This window comes from Grus americana, chromosome 15, assembly GCF_028858705.1.
Source record: "Grus americana isolate bGruAme1 chromosome 15, bGruAme1.mat, whole genome shotgun sequence".
Classification (NCBI taxonomy): Eukaryota; Metazoa; Chordata; class Aves; order Gruiformes; family Gruidae; genus Grus; species Grus americana.
Genome location: NC_072866.1, coordinates 15,787,381 through 15,814,516, shown reverse-complemented (window position 1 = coordinate 15,814,516; position 27,136 = coordinate 15,787,381). Strand labels below are relative to the sequence as shown.

Here is a 27,136-nt window from a genome sequence, read left to right as displayed (position 1 = left end):
TGCCTATGTCCTCTGTAAATTGATTTCTATATTATTTATGCTTTTTCTTTTTCTTATAGCTTTGCCCGGAAGACGTGAAAGACTTCCTAGAGCACATGTCTGTGGCAAGAATAAACAAAGGTTGGGAGTTCATGCTCCCTTATGATGAAGACTTTGTTAAGAAGCATCCAGATATAGTTCAGAGGCAACATATGCTGTGGATGGGCATTCAGGCCAAGTAAATGACTTGTTTTATTTTGGGGAATAAGCTAAAACCAGAGAACTATCTATACAAAGTTTCTGTAGACATCGATAGATAATTCGATCTGTATTGCCTCAAAGGTTTCCCCCTCACAGTCACCAGGCAGTGGTGTGGTGGGGGTGTCACTGCATCGCTCAAGTCATTCCTGTTCCTTGGCTCCCTGGAGAAGCTGAGGGTTCTAGCTAATGGCTAAAGCTGGCACGGCTGCATGCAGGCGTAACTGAAACTGTCCTGGTATATTTTATCTTTGTCTTTCAGATTAGAAAAGGTCTATAATCTCTTAAAGGAGCACTTGACACCAAAGAAACAAGAGGCACAATCAGGTAACTGGAATTGTGCTTGGATCACCTTCAAGCACATGCATTCCTCCATGTTCCAGGGTGATGTTTTTCAGTGCCTCTCTGGTTTTGAACATGGTGGGGACTGGTCTTGTTTTGTTTAGTATTTTTCCTTTCTTGCGATTTCCTCTGGATTATTTGAGATGGATCCTGATCTTGATCATTGATATTGGAGTGACACAAGCTGACTGTAGCATCCCTGTGGCAGAGCAGGGAGGATACCTTGGCACTGAGGACTCACTATTTGATAGTATAAAATCAGCTGGGTCTGTTATCCACTTCTTCATTTAAGGCAGCTTGTATGCTGTAAGGGTGTAAGCAGCTCCTGAAGAGAGGATAAGGTCAGTGCACAATAATTCTCACCTCTCGGTTTGCAAGCTAATGTGCATGAGGTGATTTTTATTTTTTTTTATTTCCCCCGATTTGCACTGGGCGCTCTGTGGTGTGGTTGAGGGCTGAGCAATTAATGGAGAATGTGTCTGGCAGGGGGCTGTAAGGAGACATGAAGCTGTCTCTCTTTGACATCCTTCTCCACCATGGATGCCAGTGAGAATATTAAAGTAGCTGCTCCATAATCCTAAAAGATCGTGAAACCTTGAGATTCCAGAGAGTTTTAACCAGGCATTTGGCTCATTGCCAGACACTGGAGCCAATGAAGAGTATAAGCAGAACTGACAAATGAGCATATGAATCCATTTCAATACCCTGTTTCTGATCTGCTTGGAAGGATTAGGTGTTGGGTTATTTGGAGAAGATTAGCGGGCCTAACAGCAAAGAAGATAACAGCACGTGTGCTGTGCATGCTTTCGCCTTAAACACAGCACTCCTTCCTTTGGCATTGAGACTGGATTCCTCTGCCACCAACACGCCCCTTCCTTTCACCTTTAGATAGCTGGGTGGAGAGGACACCGGAAGAGGCGCTTGCATGGGAAAGGAGTCCCTCCTCTCTGTTTCTCCCCATCACTGGGTAGTGATACTAAGAAGAGGGTCTGAGACTTCCGTACTGTGCACCTCCTGCTAAAAGGCTGTTCAGGTTCACTGTTAACCCTCGCTGTACCTGTAGGGCATCCATGTGCTGGCTCTGGCAGTTCCTGCAGCAGGCCCCACCAGCCCCTAGATACTAGATTCTACTCTTGGGCAAAGAAGCATTTGGGTCACAGGTAGAGATGGATAAGCAGTCTATATCCTGGTTTCCTGATTTGTGGAAAAGGCCCCAGTGATTGAACCAGTGCACTTTGTTCCAGTCAAGGAACCTGAAGCATCCTTCCCCGAGCACCTGGCTTACAATTGTCAGCATATTTATCTTTAAAAAAACCAAAATCCACCGCCACCCCTCAACGTCCATCCCCCCCCAAATCTCCCAAAACTAAAGTAAAATCTAATCAACAAACTGGGTTTATGGCTTAGATTTCACAAGCAGGTGATGTTTATGGTTTTATTTCACTATGAGCCCTTCAAGAAATAGTCTGCAAGACTGGAGCCCTGGTTATGGTGAGATTTATGCTATCTTTTGTTTCTCACTAGCTCATCCGTTGCTGGTTTCTGGGGAGCAAAGGGTCAATATGGCTAAAGCAAAAGTCAAGCAGAACTACGGGCAGCTGGAGAAGGAGTTCCAGAAGCAAAAAACAGAGATGAAATCAAACGATGCCTCAGCCAAGACAGATGTTTCCAATATCCGCATTAAAGAGGAGCCTCTGAGTGACGAGGAGCCAATGGACACCTCAGCTTACGAGGGCATGAACAACGGTGTTGTCAACGGCCTCCATGTAGAGGAGGATTCCACGGACGCTTTAAACGGCCACTTGCCTGGAGGCTGCATTGACCGGGTAGCCCAAGAACTGAAGGCTTTTGTGTCGACAACATTTAAGAAACAATTTGTACTCACCCTGAGTGAGCTTAAACGGTTGTTTAACCTTCACTTAGCCAGTCTGCCTCCAGGACATACGTTGTTCAGTGGCATTTCGGACAAAATGTTACAGGACATGGTGTTGGACACTGGCTGCAAACAGATTTTGGTGCCTGTAAGTATGTTTTTCCCTTGGTGCACTTTGGGGAGAAGGGATGGGAGGGGGGTGGTTAAACATCTGAGCTGTGAAATGTTTGTGTCCTGTGCAGAAGAACAGATGTGCTCTGAGTAACTGTCCAATATCGGATATATTGAAGCTGCTGGAGGTTTGTCTGGCGTCCTGCTTCTGGCAGGCCCTGCACTCTGCTTTCTTTGCTCTGTGTATGCTGCATGGCTTAGTTGTCTTTGGGGCTCTGTTTCTGCATCCAGGCTGTTGGGCTGCAGTGACTTGCTGTCCCAACACGCTCCTGTTAACATGATCTAAGGCGGACCCAGGTTCCCCTCGGCTCTCCTGGAGTTGCACAGGCTCCTTCTTTCAGGGACGGGGATGCAGTTGAGGGAGGAAAGCTGGCATCGGGTGCCTGGGAGCAGCAAGGCACACCCAGCAGAGCCCTCTGGGAAGCCACAAACTGTATCTACAGCAGGTTTCTTTGGTCAGTCCTTTTCCTGCTAGACTGTGCAGAGGTGGTTTTGTTTCTTTGTCTTTATAGGAATGACACGTGATTGCATGAGACAGAGCCAGGTTTGTGTGACAGTAGATTGCTTAGGAAAGGAAAAGGAATTTGGCATCATGGGAAAGAGCCTAAAAGGAAATTAATTTTACAAGACATAAGGCAGCGCTGATTGGGTTGCAACCAGAAAGAGCTTGGGAGTCAGCTGCCTTTGGGGAGAGAGGAAAAGATGTGTGAACTGCTTGAAAGAGGAGGAAGCAGGCAGGCTAGCGAGAGCCTGGAGCATGGGAGTTGAAACCCAGCTAAGGAATAAGGGCTGCTACAGAGGGGCAGAAATAACATGTTCAGTCGTGTGCAGAGTACGTGTTGTGGCCCCTGGGAATTGAGCAACAGACTTGAAATGCCACTAGGGAGACCACCAATTTTGGTACTTTCTGCTTCCTCTCTTGACAGCCTCCAAGTCCTGGGGTAATGTTTGCCTAGAACTGCCTCTTAGTGCTGGCGAAGCTCTCCTTTGTACGCAGTGCGACGTAGGCGTTTGCCATGCTCATGGTAAATAGCCAAGGTGATGGCTCCCCTATTACTTGGGACTGGGACTTGTTTGCTTTGGAAACTGTAGGATTTTGGAAATAATACCATCCACTCTTTGCTTTCACTTGTGAGAAGTGAAAGTGGGATAGTTTATTTTTTCAAAAAACAACCAAAATAAAATCCTCCTGACGAGACGTGGTTGGTAACTTCCTTCTATCTGGAATACCCTGTCACAAGGACCTGCAGAGGTGTAGGAGTGGTCTCTGGAACGCCTCTTGCTGGAGGTCTGCTCTAAGTTTTAGTTCTGCTGACCTAGAAAAACTTGAGATCTTGTACAGGAGCCTGTATAAGCCTGTACTGTTATCAGCAATGTAAATCGTTACCCCCAAGCCTCCCCCAATGCTCTGTGCAGATGGCAGAGGTGCTGGGGCTGGTTTTACTCTTTGCATGGGCTCATACACTTGGGTATTTCTTGACTGTTCCCTTGGACAGTTTTGTCAGAACCCGACAAAGGCGCCTGAGCTCAGGGAGAGCCCGGAGGGTTGTTTAGTGTGGGATTTCATAGTTACTCATTAGTTTTCTGTAATTGAAAGTGCTTTGGTGATAAAAATCAATGATCTGAGGTAATTAAAATGATGTTCTGTGGGGGGTGAAGACACTCTTGGCTTGCATGCTGCCCTATTATAGAAAACATGTTGCTGAAAACAGCAATTGAAACCTTACCAGGGGAATGCAGGATTTATTATAAAGCTGACTGACTGCACCCAGGGTATGAGATAAATGGTATTTGTGGGGAGCCAGAAGAGATGCCACTCCAGCTGCAGATGAGGCCGTGGGGATGCCTGCAGGGTGCTGTGCTTGCCTGTGCTTTGTAGCATCCTCAAGTGGGAGGGAAAAGCATCCATAAAGAAATCCCAAATCCTGGGCAGACACACCCATGTGCAGTGGGCGGCTGCTGCCATCGGGAGAGGGCGAGTAAAGGCATCCTCGGCAGACACTGGCACTGTGTGTGTGTCCGGAACTCGCACAGGCTGAACCTGTGTCCAGTCCCACGGGTGGAATCTCGCTCTTGAGTATCCGCACCCATTCCTGCAGACTGGCTCCTGCCGGCTCCCTTCCCATCGTGTGTGCAGTGGAAACGTTCTGCCCAAATCTTGAGGATATTTTTGAGGCACCAGGAAATGATGTAACTGTTGCTGGCATCCTGCCTGGCTAGTGTAACAGGAGAGGAATGCAGCCCTGCGCTTACGTTGAGCCTTTTGGGCTAGTGCCGACGCCAGGCTCCTGGAGAGGTAAGCTCACCAGTTTACCTCTAGGATTAGTCCAGCTGATAAGGTGGTGGGGTTTTTTCTGGCAGACTCAGCCCCTTTCAGTCTGGTTTAGCTGTGGTGTGAGGCTGCCTGGCAGTGGCTGGTTTTAGGGCATGCTCAGTGCTTGAGTGAACACATCCTGAAGCCGAGGGCTCCTCCTCAGAGCTTCCCTTTGAATGGGCAGCCCTGGGGACCCGGGGCAGCGGTTCATCTTCTAAAACCTGCACTAGCTCTGGGGGCTTAGAGCAGGAAGGGGCACAGGGCAGACATTTTAAAGAAGGGTTTGAAGGCAGTGGAGAGCTGTTTCAAGGTAAGGCTGGAGCGATGAAGATAACGAACGTAAAATGGCAAAGGGACAGTGGACGGCAAGTCAGTAAAGCTGTTTGGATAGAACAGCGTGTGTCTCCAAAGAGTTGCTGATGGCATTTCCCACTCTGTGGACAGGCTGTATGACAGCAGCAAGTGAGCAGGGTACTGTTGGCAGCAGTGTTCACAACAGTTTGCAGAGCAAGGCTGGACGAGAGGAGTAGATTCAGTGGGTTTTTCTTCCCAGGTAAGTATTGTGTTGGTTTGGAAACTGTTTCCTCACAGAATGGCCAGATAAACACAGCTGCATGTCAGGTGTGTAGCTGGGGCAGGAGGAGTTTGCACTCCAGGTATGTGTTGAGTGACTTTCTCCAAGTGAGGCAGCTTGTGGCTGGGTGCTGCCAGAGCCCTGCATTTTGCCTTTCCTGCTGTAGCTTTTTTCTGGAGGGAAGCGGAGGTATTTGATTTTATCTGTGCTGAAAGCATGCAAGAGATATTATTCCTCAAAAGTGAGCGTCCATACAAGAAGAGAACCATGTCAGGTGTTGCAAGCCTAACAAACTGAATCCTGGCTCTAAACCAAGTGTAAAACCTCGTTATATTACAGCCATTTGGACCAAGGTGAGAGCCGAAGCTGCTAATCCCACCAGGCAGCTCCCACTGGACAAAACTCTTCCCCTTTGCAGTAAGATCTGAGGCAAAGCATGAAGGGAAAGGCTGATCTGCCACTTTGCGATGCACAGGTCTCTTGGCCTGGTGTGAGGGAGCCTGGGAAGAAAGGTTTGGTTTGTACCAGCAGCCAGGATCGAGGGATACTGGAACAATGAGGACTGAAAGCTTGTTAGCTTTTCAGAGATGATGGATTTAGGTCGTCTGGGCGGTTAGCAAGGAATAAATTGTTAGTGACAGACAAGAAGGGACGTGTCAGGAGTGAAGGCATATTCCAGCATTGCTCATTAGTCACTGCTCCAAGGGGAAACGTTAAGGCAAATACATGGTATTTTAGATTTTTTAGGAGTTCGGGACATGGAGGGGAGGCAGTTGTGTTCCTTCCTTTGTGCAGGGGTGTGAGGCCTCTGCCTCAGAAAAAGCAAATGTATTTCTCTAGCTTGGCACATGGCGGGGGGGAGAAAACCCCAAAACAAACCCACTTCATTTTTGGAGCCTGAAATGAGCAAGTGTCTGGTTCACTGTCCATCAGCATTCAGTCTTCTGCAGTCCTGTAGCCTGCCCCAAAACCGAGATGACAAATACAGCAGCAGCACAGTGCTTGTCACTAACGCTGACTTGGGATTAGTGAAGCAGATAAATGCAGGATGGAGCCTGAATCTAAAACCTGCCACTGTAAATGTAAAAACCTCCAGAAAGACCCTGTGAGGCACTTGGTGCTCTCAAATACTGCTTTGGATGGTCTGGAAGCAAACGCTGCTGACAGGAAAATCTAGACATCTTGCCAGGAGATACCAGCTGAGGTCCAAGCCCCAGGATTGTTCTGGTACGTGGTGGTTGACCAGAAGCATCAGCCAAACACGGCTTGGGCGTATCAAGGCACACGTCGGGGTGCCACAGTGCTTGTCTCATTCCCTAGCCCATAGTCAGCCCCTCGTGAATTGGAGGGGTGTGTGCCGCAGGATCGCCCAGCAGCACAGGTTTGATACAGATCATAATTTGGTGGAAGTCACTGGCCTGGGAGAAGGTGTCTGCCCTGTGGCTGCAGGACGGGCCATGCCTGAGCCGGCACAGGGGCTGCGGGCAGTTACCCCTTGGCATGTGGAATGGCAGAGGAGCTTCTGTTGTGTTGGCAATTCTCGTTACATGGCAGTGACGTCTCTGATTCAGTAGTAGGTGTCCAGGGATACTGTATCATAGAATCATTAAGCAGAACTCATTAAATAGATGGTTATTTTTAACAGCCTCTTGTTCTCAGTTTCCTCCGCAGACTGCTGCTTCACCAGATGAACTAAAGGTCTATGCACTTTGGGAAGCTGGTGACACTTACGATCAGGTAAAGATAAAAATAAGTGATGTTCCCAAATATGTTTATTGAGCATTTGGCATTGTTTGAATTTGTGGTTCTGGAACTGGTACAGCAGGTAGTTTTCCTCTTTCCCTGTTGAAGTGTCCAGTTTTCAATACCAACCGATTTCCAGCCAAGAGGAAGCTCTTAGCTCGCAGGGTGATCACCGCTGTGTCACAAGGCAGTGTGGGCAGAAACAACATGATATGTTGGTAATGCATGTCAGTCACTAGCTCAGTGGACTACAAATAATTTTGAACTTATGAGGAGAAAGGATTCTCTGATGCAGGCCTCACACCAGGATCCAGTCCAGTTTTATTTTTTTCCCTTTTGATGGTAATGCAGTATTAACCAGAGAAGAAATGATGTCGTTGCCTGATGTATCTGTTTCTACTTAGAACAGGAAACAACTACAGCATATGTGAGCATCTCCTGAGTTTTAATTGCGACCAGAGTAAATGAAGTGAAGGGGAAGGCATCTAACAAAATGTGGAGAGACAGTGTAACTCCTGTGTCCATGACCTAAATAAGTTTTCGTAGGAAAGAGTCAAACAGTATCCAGCCTCCCGGCTGGAGTTGGCCACGGGAGCTCCGGTAGGAGCATTTGAGAGGAATATGTTGCAGCCCCTTGTTCAGCATCTTCTTGTACCTTCAGAGGTGCCGCAGGGCAGGTGCAGGTCTGGCCACAGAGAGATCCCTGCAGGGCTCTCGGAGGCCAGGGCATGGCCAGAGAGCGGACCTATATGGAACGGTTTCAGGATTACAAAGCAAGAATCCTCTAGCGTAGTTCAGTGAATGTTTTGTACAAACTAAGGCATGTGCAGTTTTGACATATAGAAAGGTAGGAGTAATTGTTCTTCTCTTTGCACTTACATTTTCTTTTAAAGCATCGCCAAGTTTTGCTTGAAATCTTTTCGAAAAATTATCGAGTGCGCAGGAATGTCATCCAGAATCAGTTGAGTCAAGAATGTGGAGAAGATCTAAACAAGCAGGAGGTGGATAGAGTGTTAAAGGTAAGTTTCTGTTCCATTGTGTGTTTGATCCAATTAATACATGAATTTTTAATGCTTGGTTTGAGCAAAGGATCGTATTTTACCTTGAATTGACAGGTGATAAGGATGATAGAACAATTGTTGTTGGAATGTGGAGAAAGCCTGTTTTTCAGCTTGTTTTCTTAAAAATACACTTGTCTCATTCTACCTTCTTTCCCTCCAAGGAGTAGTGATTGTGACTTACGCGTTATTTTGTTTTATTGCAACAAATCTGTATTTGTCATCTTGGACCAGCAGAGAACGGAGTGCAGGAAACAGGATACTTCAGAGTTACTGTTAAATAACGTTGAGTTAAACCATAAGAAGGTGGGAGGGTTCTGCACAGTGTCCTGGGTTTACCACCTGACTGCTCTTGGTTCATGCCGAGGAGCGCAAGTGCCACCATTGAGAAGGAAACGCGTTTCATTCAGCAGTAGGACGTGCAGCAGTGCACGGAGCAAAACCCTAGCCAAAACAAGTAGGCAAAGTGGTAGTTAATTAACACTTTTACTTTTCGTTGTGAGTGTTTATTTGAATCCTTTCATCTCTGACTTTGAAGGTGCGCCATTTACTTGCTAAAGGAGTTTAAGGTGTTGAGTAGGGACCACACCGGCCAGGACTGACCAGCTTTACAAGCGATGCAGGATGGCCGAGTAGAAAGTTGCTAACTAACGCAATACCTGAGTGGCTGTTGCTGGGTCTTTGCTCGCTGTCGCCCTCTCCAATAAGACAAGCGCTGAAGTATTTTGTTACATTGGGATCTGCAAATGGAAAAATGGCATATTTGAAAAATGACAGATCTGTTGCTGTGATAATAAACAAATTGGTCTTGCTTGAAAGAACCTGGTTGTCTTAGCATTGAAATAAGCTCAGGCATTTCTGCCTGCTAGGCAGTATTTCCTGTGGCTTGCCTGTGCTAGGAGATTTGTCAGGTGACCAGATGAGCTCAAATATCAGCTCTCCTGGAACATCTAGACAATGCGCTGCCATTAGTTTCTCATGATGCTGATGCTATTTAACAGATAACCTATTTCTAGGAAAAATACCTTCCCCTGAAAAACTGGGTACTGTTTTTATGTGAGTCACTACATCATCATGCCACAAGCCTTGTGTTGTGTCAGATTTCTTTGCCTTGAATACATTTGTCACAGAAGTACGTGAAATTATCTTTGTTTCTGAAATAAAATTCAGAAGTATGATTTAATAAAATAGGAAGATTCTCTGGCTGCTTTAAGCCCCAGGAGATCACATTCCTCTTTGAATGAAATTGGGTTTGTTGACTCCTGTTTCCCCATCTGCATGTGCTCCTTTTTTATTCCCAGAGGACCAGACTTGACGGATCAAATCTGCAAACCCTCTTTCTTGCCTCCACACTTAATTTCTTACTTGTTTTTGCATTGTGTGAGTCTCAAGACTTCAGAAGAACAGATACTTTTTTCCCTTTTAAGCTCCACAGCATCAGTCGTCTAGCAGTACTTTAGCCTCTGTTGAACTACCTAAACGGGAGGGTGGGAGTAAAAGAAAGAGAAGCCATTTAGCTTAGAACTCAAGAGACATGGTGCTCGTCTAATGGAAATAAGAACGAGCCTCCAGAAAGCCACTTATGGAGCGCTTTTGCTGCGGCGCTTACCTGCTGTAGTCTCAGCAGACGTGCGGTCAGAACAGCAAATTGCAGTGCTGAGGTTTCACAGGTCATTACCATAGAATGCCATTTCTTAAAAGGCTTCTGATCTGGTGCCTGCCCCGCTGCTCCCTTCAGTCCCTGCACCTGAGCTGCAGCCTGCACTCACCCCGCAGTTCCCCTTGTCCTCAGCCCTCCCGCAGCCCTGTGGAGCTGCCTCCTGCACCAGCCCCATCTTCTCCCCCAAAGCTGCCTTCTTGCTGCCATCGTTTTGTTTGTCCTTCCTCCTCGTGTTCGTCATCTCCAGTTAAGCTGCAAGGTTCGTTCCCAAGACCTTACGGACTTTCCCTTTCTCCCCAGGACTGCTGTGTGAGCTACGGTGGAATGTGGTATCTTAAGGGGACGGTGCAGTCTTGACAGCAGTGGTAGCAGTTTCTTTACTTCAAGTGATCTCCAGGGTGCAAGAGGAACGGTGCGGCGGGCGGCACACAGTAATGCCGCGGCCTCAGGAGCACGGGGCAGGAGGGGCAGGGCTGCCCTTGCTGTCCCAGCACACTCACACATGTGTTTGCATGGCCGCCCGGGTGCACGAGCAGCCAGGAGGGCAACGTGGGACCCTGTCTGCAGCCTGATTAATCTGGGATTTCTAATGTATTTCAATTCTCGTTCTGTTTCGTTATAAAATAAAAATAAAACCGTATACTGACACAGACATGATGGAAAATCATGGTCTAATACTTTATTTTGTAAGTAATGCCAATAAATTACATTTGTTTACAAACATCCCAGTGTTTGTTAAATACCTGGGTGCTCACAGGTTGCTCTGAGCAGGGTAGCAGCAGCCCTTGCAGCCCTCTGCAGACAGAGGAGTTGTGGTCAGGGAGGGGGAGCACGGCTGCTGTCCCTGAGCACTGCACTACACTTGTCTGTGGGACCGGCTGTTGGGGAAAGCACCTGCTTTCGGGTGTTTTACTGGTGTGGGGTTGGTTTGAGGGAGTTTTCGCATTCCTGCATGCAAATATAATGAGGTAAGTAACCAAGCGCACCCTCTGGGAGGCAGCCAGCCACAGTTACTACATGGCAACAATGTAAAAACCTCTATTTTGTGTAATTTTTTTAATAAAATTTTATCTTGACTACCCTGCCTTTTTTTGTCCAAGAAGAAATAGAAGTGGCACCTGCTCCTTTTAGAGCCTGGAGGCTTACAGAAGAAGGACAGGTCAGGAGCGTTTAGTAGAGGTTAGATAGTAAACTGCCTCTTAAACTGCTTTTTTTTTTGCTCGCATCACCTTCGTTGGGGGCAGCTGTCATGCTACAGGCCTGTTGCACAAGGTACAGTGATGATGATTCTTACAGGTTGCTCATTGAAGCCTAACTGCAGTCAGATGAGGAATGTTCTGCTGTGCGCATGGTGGAACATGGTTACTTTACAGTTCATGTTCTTTGCTGTAGCTTCCATCACGTGAGAAGCTCAAGGAGATTCTATTAATTTTATCTGCTTATGCTCAGAAAAGGCTGAGTTGCATTGTTGACCAGAACAAGCAGATTAAGGCAGTTAATCCAGATAAGATTGGCTAAGAATATTATTACCATACTTACGGCATTTCACATTTTTGTGGAAAAAAAATCCATCTTTAAACTGCTAAAACTCTACCTTAATTAATACAGTAGTGCAGTTTATTAACTACACCAATAGAACCGGGAGGTGGTTGAAGTTCAGGCAGCTTGTGCAGCCTTTGTTGTGGTGGGTTGCACACACCCGGGGCTGATGCTGCCATAGGCTTGCCTGTGGCTGTCAAGCTGCCCTGGAAAAGCCACAGTCACAAGTTACAGAAGCAGAACCCAGCCTTGGAGATTGTTGTTGCACAGTCTCTGCAGTTGTGTTACATACAGCTGGAGCTTGGCAACAGCACAGGTAGCTGAGGAGAAGTGACATTACAGAAGAATCAGGTAGATCTTTGGAAATCTGAGAACATTTATGGTATTTTTAAAGTATAAAAATCATATATATATGGTAGTGCTCTAACTTGGCCAACTCTAACAAACCACTGTCCTGTTTAACCAGGAATTCTGAGCTGCTTTTACATATCTTCTGGTCCAGCAGTGTAGATCCCCCTTCCCCAGTGAGGAACAGTAGTAGTAAATCCTTTGTGACTAACAGACAGCCTTACCCCTTTCTCATGTACAGTGACTGCTCTCCAGCACCCGAGTTGGGCCAGAGCACCAAGTGTTAGGGAAATGTGACCATACACTTAACCAGATGGCAGAACAGCAGCTTTTCTGCCTATTTCCCCCCACCCCTTTCTGAGTAGCACTGACAAACACCACAACAATGAGGAGAAACTTTGTTCCCTCTGGATTTCCATCCCAGACAGGCCTGTCCTTTTCCATTTAGTGTAACCTTTTGAAAATAGAAATGTAATGGGAATGCCACCTGAGTTATGTAGGAAAGATGGCAAGACTAGATAACACAGGTGCCATCTGCACTTTTACTGGTTCCTGGTTGGCACAGATGAGTACAATTACTAGTTACACAGGTAGCTTGACTGGATTATTTATTTGCTTAGAAAAATATTCACAAGATTCAGATTCCCATTTTTAAATAGTTTTCAGAATGCAATACATGTTTTAGAGAAACTCCCACAACATGAAGTCTTAATACTGCAACTGAAGGACAGTATACGCAGCTATGCAGGGTACAACGTAAGGCAGACGGAACCCCAGCAGCAGCAGAACTAAAGTTGAGACATTGTCAACGCTCTGGGCCAACTGTTTGGTGTCTGGCAGCAAGTGGATTCCCACAGACAGCTGACCAAATGACCTTGCTGCAAGACCCTGTGTAAGGAGAAAGATGTCACCTTTCACTGTGCCTTTCCCCCCCCAATCTCTCAGCCTTTGTTTTCTTCACACTTTGAAGCAGTTTTAAAGAACATACTTCATGTTCTTCATTTTTCAGAATCCAAATATGTATGAGTTATTAGGGGGTGGAGGAGGAGAGGAAGAACAAGAGCATGGTCCCCTGTTTCCCATAGGCTACATTCTGGCAGTGGCATGCCTATCCTCCCACCCCACAGGCAGCATGGAACAGGCCCACAGAAGCGGACACTGGAAGCAATAGACAAAACAAGGTGATAAGGGTTTACCTGGCCCCTCTCCTTCAAGCAATTCGAGTTTGTGATACGGAAGATTAAAAGCTATTCTGCTATGTCAATGCTACTACTACTACTACAGTTAAATAGCTAAACTGCAACTTTCTATCTTACCAAATACACATAAAAATGTACTTTGCAGACATTCCACCAAAGAACAGTTAGGTCCCAAATAACATCCATAATCAATTCACAGTATCTTGCCTTAAGACAAAGTGCCCTACGTAAGAAACCATACCTAAAAAGCCACACAAACTTTACATCAAATCCTTTCTTAGTAGGAAGACATTTATACTAACCTGTGGGAGAGCTTACTGCATGTGAAAACGTGGTATTGGCTTAAACTAAGCACAGTGCAGGCTGCTGTGCCAGCTCTCCACCTCCCTGCCAAAGCAAGTTCAGCTAGACTGCTAACTTCATTCTTAAGAGTTGAGGAGAGGCAGCCCATGATACTGGTCAGGGCCTTTTTTGTTAATTTTCTACACAGACCTAGTTACAGGGCTAGATCATCACCTGCAAGCCAAAGGAAAGCTTTGGTCTGGTGCCTCGTGAGAAGCACAGTACAGACTTCTTAGCTCTGTTATTTTTGAAGTGGATTAAGGAAACTAGTGTCAGTTACTGCTCTGGCCAGAGATTAAGTGTAGTACGAAGTAGTAGTGTAGTATTAAGCTACCACGTTTGTTTGCTTTACAACCACTAGTTTATGTGACAGTGCTAAACAACATTAAATCTATTGCTACATAGGTACAGGGAGACTAGCTGTTAACTAACTAACTAGCTTGTTAACTACAAGTCTACAAGCCAACTCAGAACATTCATGTTGAGTGCTCAAGAAATACATCAGTATCAGGGGTCTTCTGACACTTGTATAAAGTTTTTTCCCCTTCTTGACTAAAAGATTAGTCATAACAGAAAATGGGTCATCAGTGTGTCCAACATTACGGCTGAGAGGAGAGGGACTTGTACTTAGCTCTGTGTTCATCTATTTCTTCCTTTGTTTTTCTGATACAGCTAAAAATTTCCTTGAAGAGTGCTTTATATTCGGGAAGAGCGTTTGTGGGAGAGTCACTTAGCTCCACATTTGTGCATTCTTGATTGCTAGCTGAAAGATCGCACTGGGTATTCCCCACGTGTGGGTCTTTGGAATACTGCTTCAGCGTCTGTACAGCCTTGTGCTTCAGAGACTCTTCATCCATTTGACACTTCTTCAAAAGTTCCTCATACTTCACTTTGAGAGCATTATACTGAGCATCGACTTCATTAAGTACAGAGATTCCTCGCTGCTTCACAGCTTCAGCTCTCCTAATACACGTTTCTTCATGGCCCCTTAGAATGTCTCCCCCTGCAGCACTGCTGAGGAAAGTTTCGCTGCTGCTCCGTTTCAGTGCCTTCTTCTCAAGCTCTGATACAGTCAGAAGTCCATCATCGGCCAGGCTCTGACCAAGCTCCCTTTCTAAAGATTCCTTGAATGAAATGAAAAAGGATTCCGGCACCAACTTCTCCACATTATGGAATGTGTTTTCAGACTGAAGTATTTGTCGCATTTCAGCTACTTCCACTTCCAACTCCTCTGCACGAGCCCGATACAAGTCTATATCAACAAGCCTCTGTTCAAGGTCACAGTTTTCTTTTACCATAAGACTATATTCCTCTTCCATTGTTACCCTCTTCTCTTTTTCTAGGTTAAGCTGGGCTTGTAGAACTGTAACTGCCTTTTTGAGGTTCTCATTTTCTTCTTCTAGAGGACTCAGCTGACTATCCATTGAAGTAATCTTTTCTGCAAACACATGATCATAAACAAAATACCTGCAGAAACAAAAATAAGTATTATCAAGTGTAGGAGGTACAGATGACCACACTTTCTAGCATTTTCCTGTCCTGGGTAACTAATGACAGATTTAAACTGTGTGCTAACACACCTCAGGGGTCATTCTGCTAACCTGTCAGTCCATTTCAAAATCAGAAAAGAGTTTGTAAATACTTACATGCCATCAAATCAACCCTCCCAGCTCAAGCATAATGGCAGCTCGTTAAGTTTCCAGTTACAGAAAAGCTTATTGAATAACTAGACCTACAATTTAAGTTTAAATAAACATTGCCTCCATGTGTCATGCAGTACTTTGACACTCAGATTTTTTCTGCAGCACTCCACTCCTGTAATTTTTATCACTACAGATTGTGGAAACAAGCTTCAAAATTGACAAGGCAATTCTGTAGGCTGGTATTTCCACAAGCCTCTAGCAGTTTGAGGGAATCCACTTATCTTTTGAATTGTCAAGAAATACCTTCTTTTTGGATGTACAGATTTATTCTACAGTCCTAGCTCCATGTAGTGCTGAAGCTCAGACAAAAGCCAGCTCTGCCTGTCAGTGGAGGTGCTTCACTTATAAAATCACCTTCTAGGACTGAAGCTAGTCTGAGCTTTTACCCCAGGTGATTGTCCTGATGGGCATACTAATGCAGTTCAGCTGAGTAAAACTGCTCTCAATTAAAAAAGCAGCCCAGAGCTCCACACACCATTTCACAAGCTTAAGCATCATTTTAACCAGATTAAGTTCAGGAAAGCTATTGCAGGAATCCTGTCTTCCTTGATGACATATCCACAGACATCCAAGAAAAAGGGTAAGTTAAAGAAAATATTTTGCATTTAGGATGTTTGTTTTTCAGGTTCTCTGTGTGTTTACTTTTATCTGACTGAAGAAAAGTGGGGTGCAAATTGCTGTAAGTTTTCTAGGCTACAATTTGATATGGTTGGAGACTTTGGAAAAGAACCTTTCAAGATAGAAAGCAGAACCTGCAGTTCCTCTGGCACAAAGACTAATGCAGTCTAGCAGTGTGCCAGAAGCAGTGGCAACACCACCCAGTGCAGGACTGTGCAGATATTTTGCTAGTTGTGAACATTAGATGTTTTTCTGCTAGCTTCTTTGACATCTGTGCTTGTGTCTTGGTTTCTAAAGCTTTGCATAAAGTAATCTCAGTATTCTCTTTGCTATGCAAGGTAAAAAGTCTTACTGGCGAAGATCATACAGCTCCTTCAAACATGAGAAACTATGCATTGATCTTGGCTGGTCAGATCTCTCATGGCTCATCCGGCCTCGTCCAGACTTTTTCAATTCTTCTACTTGTTGTTGCAGGTCATCTATGTGCGTTTGCAGATTTTCAATAGTCTCTGTCAAGCTAAAAGGTGAAGGACTGCTGTTAAAACATTAGAGTGTTTAGTCAAGGACATGGGAATTTCCCCATCCCCTCACATTGTTTCTTCTCTGAAGGCTACTTTTTGACCTCACAAGACCTTTAAATAAAACTATCCTACAATGCTGTTAAATTGAAAGAACACCACTAGACAGAAACAGCCACCCAACAACTACACAAATACATGGGGACTGCTCTTTTTCATATTATAAACTGGGGTAAGGAGGGAAAGGGGATCTAGTGTAAGTTTGTTACCTTAATATCTTTTGTTGTGAAGCTCTACTCTCTGCAACTAGTTTTTGATTAGTGTCTTCGAGTTCTCTTGCCGTCACATCCAGCTGTTCATAGACTTTTGCATGCTGATCATTCATCTGACGCAAGAGCTCTACTTGCTTTGTGAGGTACTGCAAGACAGCGTTGCTGTTACTAGTTTATACTTGCAACACAAAGATAGGACTACTATTCTCCATTCTTATTCACAGAGACACTACAAAGTTTCGGAAATGTAGATTTCAGTGGTTGCTTTGGCAAGTGTTCAGCTGAAAAGGCGCTAGCCATAACTCAGCTAGGCAGCTTGCCTTTGGCATGGAGGTCAACCCAGGCTGATCAGTGTTTTATCCAGAGGAGTTGGGTTGGGTGTTCATCTATCCTTGCGGCAGCCAGGTTTTTGCCAGTACCCAAGCCTTCTGTGCTAGGTTTATCTGTACTGCAGTCATCTCTAATACAGCCATGAATCTAGACTTCAGAGCCCTTAACTATCCATTGAGTCCTTCTAAAAGTTGCAGTGGGCTCCAACAGAAATTTTCTGACAGTGTTGACCAAACAGTTTTCTTAGCATTAAAACTGAAATACTGGGTGGCACCATCCATAATTTCTTTTCAGCTGACCTAAGTTTTTCCAGTCTGAAGCAGCATTAGGTTCAGCAGAACAGAATTTAGGTTGTGGTCACACTTAAGGAAGTACATGGACTACTGTGTGTCAGGAAGTATAATCAAATTATTGAATTCAATTTTTAATTACCCACAGGGAGCTATTCCAGTTACTATAATCTCAAATAAAGGTCTCCTGCCTTTTTTAAAAAATAAAGCTCCACACAAAGTATTCTCATTTGAATCCTCTTTAGTTTTACAATTAACAACATAGACTGTTAACTTTCTTGAATAATGTCAGAAAGCTTTGAATTCTCAGTCTAAGAGCAGTGATCACCTAAATCTCTTAATACAAGTGTCTTATGTTGTCCCACCCAGGACAGACCAATCCAATTCTAAAAATCCACAAAAGAGTTTGCATCAGACAGACTTGAACAAAAAACCTACCCCTTTAAATCGGAAATACTTTGTTCTTACCTATAACTTATTTCTTGCAATATATTCTGTATTACTACATGCTACTTAATGAAAAGTAAACTTCAAGTAGGAACATCCAGCAGACTTCTAGGCAGAATTACATCTCTTTATAGGCCTGTTACATACTCAAAACTTCTAATATGCTACTTAACCTTTTACCTCATTAAAAGATTGATGGGTTTACATTTTAGGCAATTTAAGAACAGATAATAAGTTAATCTAGGGCTAGTAACTGCTACATACAGACTTCTGGAAGATCAACGTGATAGCAGTTGGCTAGATCCTTTTGTAGCCTGTGTGCACATGACAGAGGATTTACCCAAAAATAGTACGTGGATTAGCAGCAGAATCTCGATGTGACCCATTTCAGATTAACTTTCCCTATTGGCTATTCTCAGAAGGAGCTGCAGATCTTCAGATTTTCTTCAGCAATACAAGCACAGCTAAGTGCAGAAACCAAGGCTTTGGTGCCAGAATTAGATGTCAACCCTTATTACAATAGGCTTTTGCAGAAATTTTAGATGAATGGAAGAGGTGAAGCACCATTTTCTACACCTTACATCTCCAGTATCTTCAGTGCTGGGGTCAAGTTGGTCTGGTATAACCAGGCCACCAAAACAAAGTATAGATGTAGTAATAAATACTTTAGAAGTTTACATTTATTCCACCTCCCCTGCAACTGAGCACCTAACACGAAGCAGCAGCTGAGACTTCTTGCGTTCTACCATATGATAAAAGGAGAACGTCAGTGTTTTTGAAGTCTGAGTGCTGAGAACAGATTCAGACAGGAATAAAGTTGCCCTTTCAATCCCACGTTTATTACATCTACAATGATTAGTAGTTAGTGGCACACGTGTCAGCACAGAGGTCAGGTATAACAATCCAAGGCTGTAAAATGCTTAATATGTTACCATTTAATATATTAGATGTAATCTTAAGCATCCCAAAGCCTTTGACCCTTCCTTTTCAGTGCAGACAAGGTAGTACCATGTTTCAGAATGATTTCTTACCCAGTTCTAGACTTTGCTACCCATAAGATGTGAATTAATAAGAAAAAAAAAACCCCAAAGATTTACATTGATATACTGCACTGAAAAAGCTAGTAAAAAATGCAGCAGAGTAGCTACAAGAACAGCTGAAAGATCACCTTTAGGTCACAGAGACAAGCACTTGAAAATTAGGGGGGAAAAAAAATCAAGCACAGAGTCTGGATGTGCCACTTGCACGTGTCCTGTGCAGTGGGGCATTCTGCATTCCCACAAGAGACAGAAATATAGGTATGAAAATAAATGACTGAACTCCTTTTACCAGCTAAAAAGTACTGTACCTTGCATATGCTAACTTTATTCCCCTCTGTTTCAGTGAATTCCTGTAACAATCCTTTGTGACAGTAAGCTACTACATTCAGTTCCTCCATCTTGAGGTTCTCCCTGGGTATTTGAAGAAGAGGTTAATTTGATTTTGCCTTTTCTACCAGAAATCCAGATGCAAGAGGGACTTTTTGGAGAAAGAAGTGTTTTGAGTTGCTAATACACTTTTAAACTGCACTGGGAAAAGACAGAAGATTAAGACAGGCGGTGGAACAGAGAAGACAGCGTGTTGTTATGGCAGACATGAACACAGTCTACAGGGTCTTTAGTCAACACAGTAAGTTGGGCAAACAAAGGTGCAGACACTACTTCATGTCAGAAGCATCACAAAAACAGTTTTCCCACCTCTCTCTCCCCCTCCTCCTGGAAGGAGCTAACAGGACAGCCCAATATATGCTCCTACCCATGTTGGGGGAGAAGAAAGAAAAGAAAGAGGTATCAGATAAAGCCTTCAAAAAGCAGTATTGCACAAGTCTTGATTTGGTGTTTTGATTGGCTAAGCAAAGCAAGATATTGAGAGAATAAATTAGTCTGTCACTCTCTGAGGTTCCCTGAACATACAAGTACTTGATCCTGCAACACCCCAACTATAGATCACCACTGGAAGGATGCTTCTGACCACTTCCTGGTGTTGAAGCTCTCTTATGTAGTCAATAAACACTAACCCACCAAAAAAGCTTAAGCAAATAAACTGGCTTAAACCAACAGGATATTACAACCTTAATGGCACTAGACTATTTGTATAAATGAATGCAGCTTAGCAATAATATATTTTTCATATTTCAAGACAGCATTAAAATACAGCTACTTATTAAGTAGCTACACTCAATGAGCCAGGTTAGTTATCTATCACAAAGTTATGCTGCGTTATTTCAAAAGATGTGTTGTAACTGTGTTAAACACTTCCTTAAACGTGGTTGTTCATACAAGTGTCGAACCTTAAGTAGAACAGTATTTGTATAGCACCTTGAAGTGTTTGTCCTCTCCAGATCTTAAGAATTAATCTTTTTGTAAAAACCATTCATGACAATGAATTATTTAAGTCTCTGCATAAGTAAGTGCCGTTTCTGTAATGCTGTGGCACTAATAAATATCAGCCATTCCAACCATTGCATCACAGAATGATTAGGAAAACAAAGATGACATTTAGCACATAAAAGGAAAGAGCCAAAATATGAGGTATAAAACAGAAGTATCTTATGAAAAAAAAACCCACAAACCTGCACCCAGAAATTATGTATCACCTAACAAAAATGCTGCATTTGTGTTAACATGACTACTTTAAAGACACCTATATATCGGTAAGTATTAAGCACAAGATTCAAGTTACCTGTTACTGCTGCAGTAAGTGATTTAAGTTGCTGTCCATAACTGCATAGGTACCGCTTGCACAAAGGAACTCAGATTTTATAAAAATCTAATGTATACCAGTCACAGCCCGTTCCCCATGATTCATACCAAAAGCAAAGTGAAATGCTGACTATGTTTCCAATATGTTGTCAGTCAGCAAAGTACTGAATATTTAATAATTTAATTATTAGAGACCATACATTGCCCTCTAATAGCTGGAAAAAAAAAAAACATTATACTAACAAATGCTAGGTCTGCAAGAACACAAGCAGTATAAAAAAAAACAAAACACATTACTTGGTGGAAAAACCTGAGCAAAGATGAGTGGTTTTGAAAGGGTGGTTATGATTTTTTTCTCCCCTGGAAAACACAGAATATCCACTATGTCCTGTATTTAGATACTATTTAAGTGTTTGGTTTTACTGGGTTTGTTTTGTTTTCTTTTCAATTGAAATAGACTTTAGCTCCCTTTACCACAGATCAGTTTAGTGGAAGTACATATCCTCAGATTTTACTCAAATCTCTCTCCTGCACTAGTCAGCATTTAAGTTTCAATGCCGTAGCAACTTACATCTTCATATAATAAATTAATTCATTCATCATATAATTACATGTCATTTTACCTGGTAAGATCAGCAAAGTTTAGCAATAAAATATCTGAAGTAACTTTTCTATACAAAAAGAAAAATACCAGTCATTTGTCATTAAACAAGCCAGATCCAACATGAAGTTTAATGGCACAAAGCTTTCAGGAATCAGACAAACAGTTCTAACTATGATCAAGCCTATACAGGTTCTCAAAGTAGCAGAAGTGGTTAAAGATTGTTCAGGATTTTTCTTTAAAGTGTCCATCAGATGTCAAGAAATTCAGATCTCAACTTATGTGCTATTATGTTGCAGGTGTAGATGCTTTAACACTTGGATCTCTTAAACATTTACCTCTATCTCCTGCAGTTGCTCTTGATTTGTTGCATACATCTGCTGTAAAGATTCTTCTAGTTCAGTGTTACGGTCCAGTAGTGTCTTCCCAAGCTCAGCAGCAAGGTGAAGATCTGAAAAGAAAACATGTTTGGATGTAAGTTAGCGCCGATAATATAATCTAATTTTAAAGTACTGCAATCAAATACTTGAGGTGTTTTTTTATTGCTGTTGTAACTGCTCTAAATTATTTCCAGTACCCAAAAGGTTAGCTTATATTTAAATAGAGCATTCATACACTATCTATAATGCAAGTCTAAGTCAGTCCTGAAACCTAGAAGGTACTCTTCTCGTGAAGCTTCCTTAGTTCCTCCTTTGGTCCTTCAGCCACAGGTCAGACACCTCCAGTCATCTTCACTTCCCATCATCTGCCTAGAACTGCACCAGCATCTCTACCCAAGGTCTGTTAGCTACAGTTCACTATATTTACAGCACTCTTAGAAGAACAAGCATAAAAGATGCTGTAAATGTTTATCAGACTAGACCCAGGCCAAAGCTGACTCTACTATTTACTTTGCTGTTCTTCCCTGTTACCCCTTCACCAAGGAGCTCAGGTCATAAAGGATCAAAGTGCTAAATGAAAGTTTCAGATGCTTTTTATGGTGAAACAATAATATCAAAAAGACATAAACCTGATAAAGAAATGCAGCTATTCTGCTTTTCAGGCTCATAAACCTAGGAGACAAGAATTGTTTTATGTGCTCCAAAACATCATTTTAAATGTCATTTGTTCTCAGGCACTTAATCTCAATTTCACTTCAGTCATCTTCAATCACCTCCAGGGTGCAGTGACTGTAGTTGTTTCAAATTAAGAAATAAGTCATCTGAACACAGTTCCTTTCTAGAGGGAAGCTTGATATTTGTTCAACAGCATCAGTAGTGCTAGATATTCTATATTATTTTGTTTAAAGACATGTAATTTAAAAGCTAACGTAATGTGACAAAGAAATCAATCCGTGTGTTATTGGTAAAATTGCAATTACTCTGTGCAGGGATTACATGTTTAGAATCCAACAGATTTCTAAAAATCTCTAATTTTCCACCTCCTCCCCATCACCTGGACCACGTCCAGGTTGTCTCCTGCATGTGTGCAATACAATATTGTTAGTTTTCACATAGAACTAGCATCACTAATGGAAAAGAGAAAAAAAGACAAGAAAAACTTAGATTCACTTCAAGAAGATTTAAATTCATATACAAGAGACATGTATTACATAATTGGTAGTTGTAACTAGACAAGAAAACACATTCCATTTTCATTTGATTAAGATTCCTTGTTTTAACATCTTATCTTACCTCTTTCCTGCCCTTTCCCCAATAATCTTATCAGCTAGTCATTGTAATAGATAGAACACTGTTCCAAGATTGTTTTGTGTTAACCTTCAGTTTGGCAGCCTGTCCAAAAAAACAATTACTCCATCTACATACGTAAGCCAAAGACCAAACTCAGACTTACAAGGACAAGTGAGTAGGAGCATTTGTCTATTAAGCTGTAGATGTCCAATTCTGGCAAAACAACAGCTGTCGTATTCTTTACGCATTCTTTGCAGCTGCAGTGCATTGTTTCCTACCTTAAGGTCAGATTCTTAGAATAAATGCCACAAAAATTATTTAAAACAAATCATACTGCCCAGGAGTTCTTCACAGTTTCAAAAGATGCATGACTAGGAGCCACATGGCATACTGATCTATACTTAGTTTATCCTCACATAGCTTTTTCATTATAACACCGCTTGTTAAGAAACACAGCCTATTTTAGAGCTGGGGTTTAAAGTATTTGGATAAGGAAACCTTAAGGTGACCTGCCTAAGTTTTTCCCATTTTTAAACACAGATCATGCATTGTTTACCATAGACAGAATAACTCCCAGTCAAACACCAAGCTGCTTGTTCTATTACATTACCGAATACTGTAGTCTTCAAATGCAGTGAATCTATCACCCTATATAAAAATGGAGTTCCGATTCACAAGTTCTCGTACTACACCAATCTTTACTAGGAGCCACAATCTTTAAAGCTAGCCAACAATACTGGCATCATTCAAGGCAAAGACTAAATAGTCTATTCTTTTATTTTAATAGAGTAGAATAAGAGCTTTAGAGAGGATTTAGGATTATGTTAAAGACGTAATGCATAATGGCATTACTTGCTATTTCCTTTCCCAAAGTGAAAGTTTGTTTTGATGTTTAAGTACATTTAGGAGTTTATAGTTTCATTCTTAAATGCTCCCTCATCTACTAAATCAAGTAGTACATACCACACAGTACTTTGAATACAATGTGAATAATACAATTCATGTCATTATACTTACACGCTCATTCTGTTCATTAGAATGGCAGAAGCACAGATGAGTTACTATGGGAGAAGCATGCTATGTTGTAATTAAGGCAATTTGTTTCTGAGGGGGAGAAGACAAGTGGAAGAGCTCAGGAACACACGATAAAAGCTTAACTCCTACCCCTAGAGAAAGCAAGAACCAAACCAATTTGACCTCTTCTAAAATTAAGAATTTGCTTTGCATCCATTTTTCTACATTGTTAAGTACCTATAAGCCCTATAAAGAACACATTTTAAGTGATGTACAATATACATCTGTTCTCCAGATACAGAAGGAAAAAAGTTAATTTACATTTCTTAGAGAGTTACTCTACAATACTAGAGGCACACTGCATTTTCTGTTGTAAATTTATGTAAAGTAACAGCCAAGTTCTGTCACAGACACACATTTTTCCTTTTCAGCATGAAGATATAAGCAGAGAGGTTTTTAATAATGCAAACTGCATACGTGCAGATCTTAAGATCTTCATTTTAGTAAATCTGATCAGTTGTACTGGTGTTTAACAGCTTCATCAGAAATCTGTAAACAAAACCAAGACTTCAACCATAGGTCTTCTGTGATGTTAAACAGCCCTCACTTAACAGCACTTCTCCACAATCTCTTCTCACAGTGTTACTATAATTGAGGGGGGAAAAAAAAAGTTCCAAAATCCTTCCCTTCTACTTTTTTCATCATCTACCTAACAATGATTCAGAGAATTCTCCATCTAAAACAAGCCTGTCCTTTTCAATAGCAAAAGGCATTAGTAGTGCAAGATATATAAGAAAGCATGGTTGAAGTTTACTTAACTGTAAAATTAAACCCTTATTTTTTTTTTTTACTTAGTTTCATATTTCCTACTCCATGTTCAGATTACCCTCTGTTCTGTTAAAAGTGAGTAACAGCAAGATGTAAAAAGAGCAGTCATATAAAAGAATTCTTTTTCAAAGGTCAGCATACTGCAGCACAACATGGATGTTGCAGAAGGAAGGATGGCTGTTCCCATCCTTAAAAGAATTCCATGAGCATTCCATTTTCATGGGCAGCATGCCAGAAAAGCCCACCTCCATTGTCAAGGCAAAAGCTTCTGGTGCCTACAAAGACTATCAGTTTTTCTAAAACCCTACCCTAATTTTAAGTTTCAAAGACTGGCTGACAAGTACTACAAACTTGTTTCAGAGTGCCTCCTAACATTTTACAACCTAGGTGTTCTCATAAACCTACTCCTCAGTTTTTAAATGTGCACTGATTGTTTGGATTGTGAAAAGTTTAAAGAGACCTTGATAAGCAATCTTACTACTCTGTTTACATACACTGGTATTGTTTAGTCTTAGGAGGAGGAAGAGTATCTTTCAGACTCCAGGAATAAAGTATAACAGAACATTTAAAAAAAAAACATTCCTGTAAGGAATTTCTTCTTTGCATTTCAACTTGCCCATCAGTTTGTTTTCCTCCTTTCCCTTTTGGCAAGGCTATTAGTCACTTCCGTTTAGGCTTGCAAAAAGATAATCCCCAGAAAAAGACTGTTCTAATGTTGAGAGAGCATTAACCAACCCTCAAAATGCACTAACCTCTAGAACAGAATACTGTTTCTTAAAAACTCAAGCTGAGCACCAAATGGTGATTATTTCATTCATTTTAATTAAAAAAAAAAAGAAATTAAAGAAACATCAATAAGGTAAGAAGTTCAGTTGCTATGCATTGTGAAGTCTCTTTGTAGGTCTTCTACCCCATAAACACTGCCATAGTAAAAACATTGCTAAATCATGTCTTCAACTTTTCAGCTCTCTTCCCTCTGACAGTAAACTACAGTTTCAGGATCTTATTTAAATTGATTGGTTTATATCCTAGAGCCATGAAATCATCTATTTCAAGGAAAGAGTATACCTAAATACAGCTTTCAAATAGTTAGCTATTTTAGAGTCAAAGCATACAATTACTCCTATGCCTGTCTCCAAAAAAGTTTCTGCTATGAGATGACTGATCTCAGTGTGAAAACTGCTTAGCTAGGAAGAGCTTTCAAAACTACCTTTCTTTTTCTGGTTTATAGTACAGTAGCACCTACCAATCCCAAGAATTAACGTACTTCAATGTAAAAGCCAAAAGTAGAAGGCTAGAGCAGGTTCACAGGAAGCCACTTCAGAGCTTTGAGCTGGCCTTTCAAAACGAACTCAGGATTAATAACAAAAAAATAGAACTAAGTAAATAGCAGTCATAAACACCGCTAAGCTCTTAAGGAAATTGCACATTCTTTCCATATCATGTCTGTAGATTTTTAGTGCAATTATACTTGGTGTATTCCTGTGACTCCTTCTTCATCTGTCACATGAGAATAGCATTTACCTCTTGCGTGTAGCATTTTAAGACCTACAGGAGCTAGATACGTATAGTTCTGATGCACAGTGGAGTCATTCATATGTTTTAAGACGAAAACTTAAGAAGTTTTTAATAATGGACCTGCAACTAATCGAGCACAGCTACATTTAGAATTTCATCGGCTGTAAGCCCTTACAAAAGGCTCAACAGGGCGCAATATAGCAACCCACCCCGATGCTTTCAGCGCCCGCTATTTCCAGCGCCTATCCTGAATAGCTGCTTTACGTCCTGTCAAGGTGCAACTTTTCGGAGAGCCGCTTTCCTCCCTCCCGGGCGGAGAGGGACCCAGGCACATTTCAACGCTGCTGCAGCAACCTCTTCCGTCAAACAAAGACGGCTGCAATCTTTATCGATAACAGCGATCCCTCTGCCTACCCGCTCGAGGCGGTGGGAAGCAGGGCCGTCAGGGGAGCCCGGGCTCCCGGCTGCAACGGTCGCCGGGCGGCACAAGCCCCGCTCCTGCTGCCCCGCGACCCTCGGCGGCGGCTTCGGCCCCCTCACGCCCTTCCCGCCGCCCCGCTCAAGTGCTCGACGTCCCCCCGCGCTCTGCGCCGCCGTTGTGGCGGTATCCCGCGCCCGCCCGCCGCCCCTTTCCCTCACACGCCCTCCTCGCCGCGGCCCCTTCCCTCACACGCCCTCCTCGCCACAGCCCTTGCCCTCACACGGCCCCCACGGCGGTTCCCCACGGCCCCTTCCCTCACACGCCCCCCTCGCCACAGCCCCTTCCCTCACACGCCCCCCGCGGCAGCGGCACCCCGCCGTCCGCCGCCGCTCCCTCTCCCCCGCCCCGGCTCACCTTGCTGCAGGTCTTGCTGGTCGTACCAGGGCTCATCCTCACGGATCTCGAACTCCTCCACCAGACTGTCGGCCAGCATCGCGCCCCTTCCCCTCACGGCGCGGCGGGAGGACGAGGCGGCAGCGCTCACGCGAGCGAGTCCCCTCACGACAGCAAGGCAGGGCAAGCCGGCAGCCGCTCCTCTCCTTAAAAGCCGCCTCCGGCCATCGCCGAGCGTTTCCGGACTTTGCCGAACCTCTCCCCCTTCTGGTCGGGCTGCGCGAAGCTGCCGGCAGCAACGTGGCAAACTACAACCACCCGCCCACCGTCTCTCCACGATTCAAACACAACACCCTCACCTCCCGTGCGGAG

General features: G+C 43.2%; 2 protein-coding genes across 4 annotated transcripts in view; one reads left to right on the top strand and one right to left on the bottom strand.

Moving 5' to 3' along the window:
- Positions 1 to 11,048, top strand: part of POLR3E (RNA polymerase III subunit E) — a 28,589-nt gene extending 17,541 nt beyond the window's left edge. For both annotated transcript variants that reach the window (XM_054842776.1, XM_054842777.1), the window contains 6 exons: positions 60 to 217; positions 500 to 564; positions 2,104 to 2,600; positions 7,171 to 7,248; positions 8,148 to 8,273; positions 10,273 to 11,048. In XM_054842776.1, coding sequence (XP_054698751.1) covers positions 60 to 217; positions 500 to 564; positions 2,104 to 2,600; positions 7,171 to 7,248; positions 8,148 to 8,273; positions 10,273 to 10,329 — 981 coding nt within the window. In that variant the 3' untranslated portion in view covers positions 10,330 to 11,048. The remainder of the gene's footprint in view (positions 1 to 59; positions 218 to 499; positions 565 to 2,103; positions 2,601 to 7,170; positions 7,249 to 8,147; positions 8,274 to 10,272) is intronic.
- Positions 11,049 to 12,454: 1,406 nt separating this feature from the next.
- Positions 12,455 to 27,038, bottom strand: CDR2 (cerebellar degeneration related protein 2). 2 transcript variants are annotated; one of them, XM_054842779.1, is made up of 5 exons: positions 26,786 to 27,038; positions 21,259 to 21,371; positions 16,509 to 16,657; positions 16,074 to 16,238; positions 12,455 to 14,867 (listed from the first exon to the last, which is right to left on the bottom strand). In XM_054842779.1, the coding sequence occupies exons 1-5, from the start codon at positions 26,862 to 26,864 to the stop codon at positions 14,000 to 14,002; spliced, it is 1,374 nt and encodes a 457-aa protein (XP_054698754.1). In that variant the 5' UTR covers positions 26,865 to 27,038; the 3' UTR covers positions 12,455 to 13,999. The 2 variants fall into 2 exon arrangements, with proteins under 2 accessions (XP_054698754.1, XP_054698753.1); XM_054842778.1 differs by having other exon boundaries at positions 16,074 to 16,256; positions 26,786 to 27,032.
- Between the last annotated feature and the right edge of the window lie 98 nt (positions 27,039 to 27,136).